General features: G+C 42.2%; 1 protein-coding gene across 1 annotated transcript in view; it reads left to right on the plus strand.

Moving 5' to 3' along the window:
* The window catches only part of LOC108402426 (collagen alpha-5(VI) chain-like), a 37450-nt gene extending 25531 nt beyond the window's left edge, over positions 1-11919 (plus strand). The window contains 6 exon segments of the mRNA XM_073227558.1: positions 7901-7914; positions 8837-9021; positions 9023-9201; positions 9204-9494; positions 10825-10943; positions 11488-11919. Of these exon segments, the coding sequence (XP_073083659.1) occupies positions 7901-7914; positions 8837-9021; positions 9023-9201; positions 9204-9494; positions 10825-10943; positions 11488-11919 (1220 nt within the window).
* The last annotated feature ends 288 nt before the right edge of the window (positions 11920-12207 follow it).

Here is a 12207-nt window from a genome sequence, read left to right on the forward strand (position 1 = left end):
TGGGAATCAAGATACTTGTAGCCAGTGTAAGGTCCAATTTAGCTGAAGAAATAATTGTGAATAGTTGCAAGAGGAAAAAATGTAAATTGTCCATTACCCGACCCACCCAATTTATCCTGCACTGGGCTGAAATGTCCTGGGAACTCTGGGGAGGATTATGTCAGGTTGTGATAGCCTGAAAATTGTGAGAGTATCAAGCTAAGGAAAATATGTTTTTTTTTTATCCTTTAAAATACATCTGGGTCTCCAAGATTTTTAATTGAGTTGTGTAAGCCTTATTGAAGGCCGCTGTCTGAAAATTTGTGTTACTGATGTCAGAATGAAAGTTGGATAACTGTACAATCAGCTACAATTATGACCCATATTCTCCCATCTTTCCAGCTGCACAACTGCCACTGAATACAATGGGAATCTTCAGTTAGGCTGATGAGAGAATATGAAATAGATTCATGTTTTATAGCTAAATTTTAGAAGTGATATTAGAAATATCCCTTTGGGGGTACTAAAAAGAATTGATTAGACGTTACAACTTTGATTTTTGAATTTTGAAATGAAATGAGATGATCAAACCAAAAAAAAAAAAAAAAAAAAAAAAAAAAAAAAATACATCTGGGTCTCAATGTAAGTGTTGTCTAGAGACTTTATGCAGTTCCTTCCTCTCCCTCTTTTTTTTTTTTTTATTTAGTATCATCTTTAGCCAGTTGCCAAAACCTGCTGAGAACTGTGCTGTCCTTTAGGAAAGTAAATTGTGGTTCAGATATTTTACTCAGTTGCTAAGAGATGAGCTTTGATTAGTTCCAGATGTATTGCACAAATAAAAGGTTGATAACTTTCATAAGTATCTTCATGTGCTATGCTTGTTCCTCATTTATAAAGTGATGCTTATGGCTGATCTTTCTGCCCTTGAACTGAGTCTTGGGGGAAAGTTAGAAATCTTAACCATTAGATATAACAGGAAATGTATAGCATTACGTATAACCATTCTTAACAAGAAATGTACAGCATTCCCGGAGTCCTGTGTGTGGCGAGGAGCTGCGACCACCCCATTTCATGGGAGGTGCAGTCACTCTCTACCTATGCCTCTCTCAGCTCCTTCCTCTCACTCTGATTTCCAAGTTCATCTCCATTTCCATCACCTTTCCTGGCCCTCTTCACTCCTTCAAGCAGTTCAAGGGCAGTCTATGTCAGGATCACCTGGAAGTCCATAAGCACAGATCCTAAACCTTCCTCAGAATTACTGATTCATATCTAGGGGTGTGAGTGTTGAGGAAAAACCACCCTCGGTGAGTTCTGTGTGTCCTCAAGTTTGAGATCTGCTGTCCAGGTGATTCTAAAGTGTGGTTCCTAACCAGGGGCACCAGCATTACCTGGGAACGCGTTAGGAGCGCGGGCTCTCAGTGCTCATCCCAGACCTACTGAGCCAGACCCCCGGGGCGGGGGCTCAGCAGGTTGAGTCTAGGCGAGCAGCACAGGTGATCTGGGGCACTGCCCTCCTGCCGCATTTGCTGGGTGGAGCTGAAAGCAGTTAGGTAGCTGTGTCACCGAACAGAAGTGAGAATTCCTGTTCCAAAGAGTTCCAGGGGAACTGGGTTAAAATCTTATTTTATTCATGGAAGACCACTGAACATCCACTCATCCATCCATCCAACATCTACCTAATGAAACACTTTCTAAGATCCAAACATATAGAGATTTATTTAGAGATTCTGTCATGCATTTTGACCGCAACATCGGCAATATAAAAATTCCTTGGAAAATTCAGTCCCTCCTAATTACTCACCAGTGGAAGATACATAGCTCTTTGGAATTAAACAACAAAAAAATGGGTGGTTTAATTCTAATTAAATTGCAACTGTCAAACCTAGTGGCGAGTCTAGCACTTTCATCAAGATGCTTTGTTAACTAATATTTAAGATATAGTTAGTATTAACATTAAAGAAAGACAGGATAATTTATAATGAATGTTAAGCATCAATCCAAACTCAGCCTGGGGGTGCCTCAAAGCTTTAGGCCATTGCAGGCCTTAAAATATCTTCAGTTGATGTTTTGCACAACGAATTTCATTGAGAAATGAGAAGTAACACTTCCCTCTTCAAACTAGGCGTGAATTGTGCTCAAAGGGAATTTGAATGGGGTTTGTTTTACATATTCTATTTTTCTAACTTTAATCTGATTCTGATCTATAAATCAGCTTTTTTTAAGTCAATATGTCTTTTGACTTTGAATCAGTCACAGGGTATTAGAGCTGGAAGCTGTCTAGTGATCGCTTCTTGCAAATTAACCAGGGAAGGGGCACATCCTCTCCACCCGACTCCGGAGACACTTTTTTGGCTGTTACAACCGGAGGTGCTGCTGGCACCCAGTCCGCTAAGCGCCCTGCCATGCACAAGATCTCACCCTCATAATAAAGAATTACCCAAACTGTCAGCTATGGGAGAAGCCTTGCTTTCAAAGAAACTTCATGCCCCGAAAATCATTCAAGAAGATTCAGTTATAGGGACTCACAATTCCTACACCCTGTTCACTGTTTCCCCATTACACCCTCAGGATTCTGCTAATTTTTTTAAAATTATTGAAGTATTATCATTACCATATAAAATTTGAATACAAAGAGTCTCAAACAATTTAGCAAACTGAGCTATTTGTAGAGTGAAATACATTCTTTCATTTTTCCACAGGCATACAGTTTTACATAGTTTTATTCAATTGCCCATCCTTTTCATAGACTATTAGGTCATACATTTTACATATTGCGGCAAGCTTCGTACTGATTTTTCTGTGTCCTAATAATGTTACTTTCAACAATGTATCTATTTAACTGTTTACCTCTTGTTGAATATTTAGCTTGCTTCTAATTTTTGCTGTCATGTATTGAACATTGAATGCACTTCTTCACTTCTGCTAAATTTAAGTCTGTGCTGGAATTAAATGCAGCAGAGTGGCTTCGGAGGCACTCACGGAGCAGCAGCTGAGCATCCTACTTTCCCATCAAAACACATTCTAAAAAGGTCAGTAGCAGAATTGTGCTCATGTGTGGATTTTAAGTACACATCTCATGAGCTTTTTGGGAAAGTTCAACCATCTTGATATTCTCTGGGGAATAAACTGAGTCTCTCATTCATTTTAAATGTAGACTGAGGCTGTTGCATTTACTTTTGCTTTGGGAATTTATTGTATTGTTATTACAGTTTGGGCTGTGTCCCTTGAAGGTTTTGCATGTGGACCCAACTAATGTGAACTGAGAGTTCAGGGTATGTGGGCTATTTGAATTCAAATGTTCAGTGAGGTTGCTTCTGTATGTCTCATGCAATCATTTGTTGCATTAATAAAGAATGTACCAGTATTAGTGACTTTTTTTTCATGTGGATTGCTTTACAATGGAATAAAGCTTGGATACTTGAGTAGTCACTGGGTGAGGGCTGTGGGGTGATAATGGCAGAGCCGGCCTTGGGGGCCGTGAGACAGTGGCGGCCAAGGCATCTAGCGCTGCTGGTAGTGATGGCAGAGGTGTTGGCCACAGTGATCTTGTTGGTGGATAGAGTAGAGGGCATGGTGACATGGCGGTAGTGGTAACAGCCTTGGTGGGGAGGTGACGAGGTGGGCATGGTGGGGGGGTAAGAGTGTGAAGTGGGATGGGCTTGCGGGGGTGGTGGAGGAGCAGCCGCAGCCCCCATTAAGAGCTTACTATATGAAGACTCTGCTAAGCATTTACATTGATTTTCCCATAATTATTCAAACATCCTTTCATGTAGCAAATAGGTACTTAGCTCCACATTTGAGTTAAGCCCTGGCTAGTCTCTGTGGGGAGAGGGATAGAGAGGGATTTTTTTTCTAAAAAAAAAAGACTTAGACAAAGTCCGTGTTCAAGGAGCTTGTAGTCTGGCAGAGTATTATGTGTGTACCAAAAATTTGTAATACAATCGGAAAGTATTCAGTTCAATAAAAAGTACAGATGGAATGCTCTCTGGGCCAGTATTTACTCCATGCAGCACAGTTCCCGAAGCACTGTCCACCCGGCTTCGCTTGGTGACCGGGCAGCGCGTGAGGAACAGTGGCGGTCACATTCAGGGCAGTGATGCACCAGGCACAGAGGTGGGCACTCTATACACACAATGCATTTAATCTTTACCAAAAAAAACACCTCTGATCATCATCATCATTATTATTACTTTCTGTATATTACAGAGGAGCTCAGGATGCGATGGGTAAGAACTGCAAGCTAAGCCATCCCGCTTGGAAGCGGCAGAGCTGGGACGCGCACCCCTGCTGTCCCCACCACTCCGACCGTGACTATGTGTGCCGCATCGCCTGCGGACGGCCTTGTCTCATTTACAAATGAGGAAATACATCCAGGTGCAAAATTGAAGGAAAAGTTTGATCATGTCGTCATTTGGGAGCCTTATTTTTAAATAATTTTGGTGGCTCAATTCTGTTTTTGAAATTTACTTTCATTTTTTACCAGGTCCTTCTTATAAATTACCAGAATCCAGAGCACAGAATAACAGAGCACCTTAATTAAAAACAAAGTTCCAGGTGCAGTGGTTTGGGTATCAACAGCCCCTAAGGCATGCCTCACTTTTTCTCCGTGTGCTGGTACCTACTTAGACTACTGTTTCAGGGTGTGAAGTCGATGGCAAGAGTCAATCTTGAAACTAAGTGCCACCTGGAAAAGTTCAGGCCAAGATAGACATTTATTCTAAGTCTTTGGGGAAAAGGATGGAGTCTAGTTTAAGACAGTCTGACTTGCTCAGGTAAATGGAGGGAAAAGGACCTCTTGCAACAAAACGAGAGAATTTTAAATGTGTTTGTATTTCCCTATGGCATGAAACGAATGATATATAGCTGCACACACTCTGTGCCTGCCTGCCTTGCTGCCCCAGCTTGCAGTGGCCTCACCAGGCAGGCCTGAGGTGGTGGTGGTGAGTGGAGAGGTATGTAAATTCTTGCCGACTCCTGTGCAGTTAACCAGATGAACGTTCTTCTCCCTAAAGTATGTGTGCATTTGTAGTTGTGTGTGTAAATTTTGTTCCACTACCAACTGACTGCACTTTTTCTTATGGAAATTCTGATTTGCAGAATATAGTATCATGGGTAGAATTTTTAGGTGTTTGAGACTTTTTTGTTTGTTTCCCTCTAAAATTAGATTTATGGAGTACTCAGGACATCTGAGGTGCTGTGGAAAGTTTATTCTTTCAAAAACCTTATAAGGTTATAGTTTATTATTACTGATTTTTAGATAATGAAACTGAGGCTTGGAGGAGACTTGGGTTCACGAAGCTCACGGACGGCAGAGACGGGGCTCAGAGACATTCCAAAGGTTCTGCCCATAACCACTGCTACCAACGCCTAGAAAAGAAAAAACTACAAATTTATTTAATGCATATAAGTGCTTACTTTTGGAAGAAAACTTTCTCTAGTGGCTTTAATCAGAAGGAACAGCAACTGACTTGAGAACCTCATTCTTGAAAGCCCGATCTTTAGAACCGCCTTTGGTGAGGCAGTTAAGTGTCTGCTCTCCCCCGAGAGCTCAGGATCAGTTCTTCTGAAAGAGATGCACCCCGGAGGCTCAGATTCTGCCTCTGCCACCTACAGGCTGTCCTGTCCTGGCCGTGGCCCTCACCCACCCCAGGCCTCAGCTGCCCGTCTGTGAAACGGGAGTGGCAACAGTCCCGCTCACGGTGCTGCTGGCAGATGAAGTGAGCGAAGGCAGGCACAGAGCCGAGCGCAGGACCCAAAGCAAACGGAATGTTCAGTTTAATACTCAGAGAAGCAAAAAGGAAAACGTTGCCAACCTCATGAGAAGTCTCATACAAAATATTAACTTGAAAAATGCCTGCTACAGTTCTTGTAGAAAGAAATGCATGAAGTAGCCTCCGTAAATATGGCTTGTCTGTGGAGAGACACTTGGCTGATTTGGGCCCCTGGACAAATCTCAAGTCAGACCCCCGGATAACTGACGTATATCCTGAGATTTCCCACAAAGGCTGTGAGAGGCTGTAGAGCTACTTCACGGAACACTTAACCCCAGCCCAAGTGGCTCAGGGCCCGGAGATTCTCCCTTCTCTCTGAATTCCCTTTCTGCCCCCATCTCCCCAAAGTTACTGGAGCACACATGGCATTGTGGCATAAATGTTGGCCAAAGTTATGCTAATCTCTGGGGGTGCTTCCCTGGAAATCTAGCTGGACCCCCAATTCCTTCCGAGCCTTGTCCATAATAAAGTGAGCCAGCCTTCCCTCCTCTGAGGAAATTCTCCCATAGACTTGAAGGTAGGAATTTGGCTCCATTACATTTCCAGAAAATACACAACGGGGTTATGAACTACTGGTATATTTTACCCACACCACTGCCACCTTTTCTTGAAGGAAAATATTTTTGAAGGCCCACTCATAAGTAAGATGAATTTAGACTCAAAGAAGAAAAATTACACCTTATGTGTGACTAAATTTTAGAGTTTTCAAGTCTTAATCATCTACCTTTAGCTTCTTTGATTCTCATGCTAATCCCTTAAGTAGGTAGAGAACCTGTTTTTGAGATTTTATACGTGAAATATACATCTTTATAGAATAGTTCTGTTAGGTACTTTGGAAAATACTGAGATTTTACTCATTTATAAAAAAATTGGAAAAAGTAGTAATATTTCTGATACACGCATAAGTGAAACAAATATTTCACTGACATGATAAGTCAGCTCTTCCTTTTCTGCCAGAACATTCATAAAATTCTTTTCCTTATTTATTTTTTATTTTTTTGGAATTTTTAAAACACTTTATTGAATATAATAGACATACATGCAGTTGACTTACATGTATTCAGAGTCAACAGTGCTATGATTTGACGTGTGGTGTATGTTGCACAAGATAGTCAACATATATCCACAACCCAAGAGATTCCTCCTGCCCCTTTACTATCCCTACCTCTTGCCCTTTCTTTTTTTTTAATTTTTATTAAGGTATTATTGATATACACTCTTATGAAGGTTTCACATGAAAAAACAATGTGCTTACTACATTTACCCATATTATCAAGTCCCCACCCACACCCCACTGCAGTCACTGTCCATCAGTGCAGCAAGTTGCCACAGATCCACTATTTGCCTTCTCTGTGCTACACTGTTCTCCCCGTGATCCCCCCCACCATTACTAAACATAATACCCCTCAATCCCTTTCTCCCTCCCTCTCCACCTGCCCTCCCACACCCCTCCCCTTTGGTAACCACTAGTTCCTTCTTGGAGTCTCTGAGACTGATGCTATTTGTTCCTTCAGTTTTGCTTCAACTTTTCCTTATGCTTTAACAAAGTGTGTTGATTGACCTTTTTAAAGAAGCCAAATGCTGTAGTTGGAAAGCAGAGATCCTGGCGGCAGAGCACGTAATGATTAGTGGGCTCCGGGAGGCGGGCTGCAAAATGACAGAAATGACCATCTAATTTTCACATGTTCCTAATACATGATAGCCAAGAACTCTATAAATGTTTTGGTGGTAATCTTTGAAAAATCCCCAAGTATTTGGACACTAAAGCACTTCTAAAGATTCCATGGTCAAAGAAAAAATCAGAAGTGCAGTTAGAAAGTATTTTGAAATGAGTGGAAATAAAGACCACAATAAACCTGAATTTGTGAAATTCTACCAAAGCAGTCCTTAGGAGATTATTTATAGCATCAAAGACCTAAATTGGTAAATAAGAAGGGTTTCAAATCAATGATCTCAACTTAAGAAATCAGAAAAAGAGCAGGATAAACCCAAGGTAAGCAGAAGAAAAGAAGTAATAAAATTAGAGTGGAGTCCAATGAAATAAAAAAGAGAAAATCACTGTAACTAAAAGCTGTTTCTTTGAGAACATCCATAAAATCAATAAACCTATAATCAGACTCACCAGAAAAAAGAATATCCAGGAATATCAGAAATGAGAGAGGAGGTATATTCTACAGGGATGAAAAGGATAATCAGGGGAACATTATAAATAATTTTTTTTGCTATAAGACAGCTTAGGTGAAATGGACAAATTTCTTACAATGCACAAATTAGTAAGGCTCACTTAAAAATAAGCAATCTAAACAGCTCTAAACTTGCTAAAGAAACTGAATTTTTAGTTTACACCTTCCCGTAAAGAAAACTACAGGCTAAAACAACTTCACCGGTGAATTCAGGAAAACATGTAAGGAAGAAATGATACCAATTCTACACAAACTCTTACAGAAAATTAAAGAGGAAAGCATATTTCAAAGCCAGCTCATTCTTTGAGGCCAGATTACCATTATACCCAAACGAGGTAGACATTCCATGAAAATGAAACTACCCATCAACATTCCTCATGAACATACATACAAAAATTCTAAACAAAAATTTAGCAAATCAAATCCAACAATATTAGCTTGATTGTGGTAATCATTACACAATATATACTGATAGTAAAACACCACAGTGTATGCCTTAAAATATACAGTTTTTATTTGTCAAAAAAAAACCCTCAAACAAATCCAACAATAGATACAAAAGATTCTGCAGCATTTGCCCCAGGAATGCAGAGCTGTTTGAGCATTCGAGCATCTAGCAGAGCATTTGCCCTAATAATGTCCTCCACGATGTGTTTTTTGGCATTCTATTTCAATAGTATGCTTTTATGGCAATAATACATGTTAATTCGGTCATTGTGTGAATTGTTTTTGTGAGGATTAAATGAAGTAATAGATGTAAAATATTAATAATGGGTCCAGTGCAAATGAGGATCAATAAATTTTTGTCATCTAGAAAGCCACTTCTTGCTTGGTAAGGTTCACAAACATACTTCTTCCGTGGAAGAGAAAGAACGTTAAGCACCTACCTCCTGTCTTCCTCAGTCGGCATTTCCTTATGAGCCTGGAGATGTCTCTCTTCAAGAATATCATATGTATGTGGCTTCCCTCATAGATGCTTCCCAAAGAGTAGGAAATGATGAGTTTAAGGAAGTGAAAACTTTTATAAGCTCAGTGCTTGGTTACCTTCACATTGCCCCAGATCCACTGACCTCCAGCTTAGGAGACGAGGGCTGTCCTGAGCTACTCTCCTGCAGGCTATGTGCCCAACACTGAGGAATGTCCTGTCTGCCTGGAATTTGATTTGGTTACTTCTAACAGTATGAGCCAAATGAAACATCATGTCCAAGAAAATCTTCAACAGCTCAGTGGAGATGTTTTTATAGGTCATGCCCTGCAGTGGACAGCTGACAAGTCCTTGTGGGAACCCCCAGCCTGAGGAAAAACAAAGTTATCTCCGTCATATTTGCTGGCGAGACCAACCCCTTAGACAAGGAAGTCTTAGGAAATGTATCTCTGAGAGCCAAGTGTCAGGGCTATGCCATATTTGTGTTTTCCTTTGGCCCTACACACAATGACAAGGAACGAGAGGAATTAGCCAGCCACCCACTGGATGGGCACTTAGTCCAGCTTGGCCGGATCCACAAGCCAGATCTGAGCTATATCACCAAGTCTGTCAAGCCATTTGTCCATTTAATCAGACGTAAGTCATTAAACCTTTTCCCTTCTATTGCTTTTGCAATAGATTTAATCCCTGTGTACAAGCCCCCAGGTGTCTTAGTAACAGGATCCTCACCTTAGCAGAGAGGGCTGCTGTCTAAGGTGTGAGTCGGAGACAGCAAGACAGCCACAGACACAAGCCTCAGGTCTTACGATCGTGACTTTCTGCACAGTCAAGAACTTTGCCAGAAACCCCATATGGGTAAAAAAGAAGTGCCTTTTAGCCCAAATATGTGAGTGTTTACTATGTGCGTAGTTCTTTAAGGGAATTCTATCATTAAATCCTCAGTATAGCCCTCAAAGGAAAGTATTAGTATCCCCATTTTATAAGAGAAAAAACTAAGGTTCAGAGATGTTAAATGAATTGCTCAAAACTGCACAATAGTTGGCAAATTCTAGAGTTAATCCCATGCATTTTGACCCCACAGCCATGCTCTTGTCCTTTCAACTATACTTCATTTCCTAAACCCTCAATAAGGTGCTCTGCTGTAGTAAATGTCCCACTACCACCACTGTCCACCTCCTCCAAGGCCTTCTAGTTTCTCTTGTCAATGTAAACTGCCTTGGGCTCTGACTTTAATTCTTATGAGCCGCAGACACCAATCTTGTCTAGAGCCTCTGTCCCACAGAACCGGCTCAGGACCCGCCAGGCAGGGGAATTAAGGGTGCCTTTTCCTAGTGGGGCCTCGACAGTGTCCATGTGCTTTAATTGTGGACATGGGTTCAGTAGCATATGTAATAGCTTGCAGCATCACACAAGCCTGACCTGTGCTAGGGGTGAGAAGTGGGGCAGGGGCCACACTGAACGGCTGTCTCCAGCTCCTGCGAGTTTACTAGGGAATCACAGAGATGCAGACTCTCTGGGACTCATAAAGCCACAGGGCTTGCATGACCCTCAGGAATCTTGGATTTATATGCTATAGCAGGCTTGTCAGTTGCAAAAAATGGTTCCTTCTTCCAACCCCAAGATAAATAGGGCAGACAATTTCAATAGCCAATGGTGTCTTCTGAAAAGATCCTCCTTTTGGAGGGAGAGAAACAGATGATAGACAGAACTGAGAGCTGTCCTTAGACTGTATCACAAGCCTGTGACATACAGAGCATGAGAAATTTTTACTCCATCACTGCTATATGTCATTGACTTTGCCAACAAGGTACTGCAATTTCAGAGGGTGCCTACTTTACTGAGTCCCCTAGGAAAGTAATTTGCTCTTGAAAACGCCTGTAACCACAGGAAAAGGTTAACTGACTTTGGGTGATGGTCAGAAGGTGGAAGGGTAAAATTTAGATTCACCAGCCCACTCTCTCCCCAGGTGCCATCAACAAATATCCCCCTGCAGGTCTGAGCCCCGAGTGTGGTGACGTCAGCTCCCTCAATCCAGAGAACGCTGGCACAGAAAACACTGTGTTGTTAGTTGACAAATTCGCTTGGGTAATGCTACCGCTGGAAACAGTCCTTAAGAAAATAATTTGAAATGAATGGAGTTTTCGTTTCCAGGGTGTGTGTGTGTGTGTGTATGTGTGCGCAGTGTGTGTTAAATGCCCCTGGTTTGTGATGACAGCACAGATCTGGTGTTTACAGCAGACAGAATGTGACCTATATTAGAATGATGTTTCCATTTTTGTTGCTTTTAAAAAAGGCCCTTATTAATGCCTTATTGATAAGTATTTAACACTAACAATGGGCACTGTCAAAACAGAAAATACATGACATCAAAATTTAGATGAAACAATTTTAGAGCAGAAGAAAAACATGAAAGAGAAAAAAATCACAAAAGCAACAAAAACATCTGTTATTTAGAAAACAGGCCCTGTATGAAGACTGGCAGAAAGTATTCTTTTAAGTTTGGTTTTGCAAAGCAAAACTCTAAACAGTCAGTAAAAATTCAATTACAAAAATTATATTAGTCTGGAGTCGTGAACCATGGATACCACTGTCTAATTTCCCTTTGAAACATTAAAAAATTGCCCCTGAGTCAAGTTTCATCCACAGCCTGCATTTGGACTATTCCAATCGCATGCATAAAATTGATTCCTGGTGCAGCATCTGCCCGTATTCACACTCAGTCCCGCGAGGGACGTGGCCGGCGTGTGTCTCGTCTCCCGTCTCTGTCACCTCGGCCGGACTCCCGAGGCGCACCGGGCAGGGGCAGCAAGCAGCGGGCTGTGTGGTGACTGTGGCCCCCTTTGCACGTCCTTGTGGGAGGGGACAATCGCAGGACTGGCTCCGGGACACTGCTGACCGGATCCGGGAGTCATACCTGCTCTTTTCAGCTGGGGAGCTGCTGCTGAGAGACAAGGAAGCGGCACATGCAGAAGGAAATGGGAAGCAACGAGATCAAAAAGGTACCAGTAGAACTGGAGACTCCGAGTTTCCTTTGTTGGGATTTTCCCCTGGTGGAAGATGAGCACTGAGAACTCAGTGGGACAGACAGATGCCAGGACAGAGGGGCTGGTCATCCAGTGCTAAGGGGTCCCCAACATCGGGGGCAAGGGAGATAAAACTCCGGAACGACAAAAGAAGGCGTCCGTGGTGTTGACAAAACCAGAAGTAGGTGTGAGGTCAGGGAACGTGGGTCCTGAGGGAGCGGGAGGGGCCCTGGGCCCTCGGGCGAAGTGGGGGTGCTGGGGGCTGCGCAGTGAGCTCTGGGGCCTCAGCAGCCGGGCTTTCCCCGTCTGAGGGGGACGCAAGGTGC

This window comes from Manis javanica, chromosome X (assembly GCF_040802235.1).
Source record: "Manis javanica isolate MJ-LG chromosome X, MJ_LKY, whole genome shotgun sequence".
Lineage (NCBI taxonomy): Eukaryota > Metazoa > Chordata > Mammalia > Pholidota > Manidae > Manis > Manis javanica.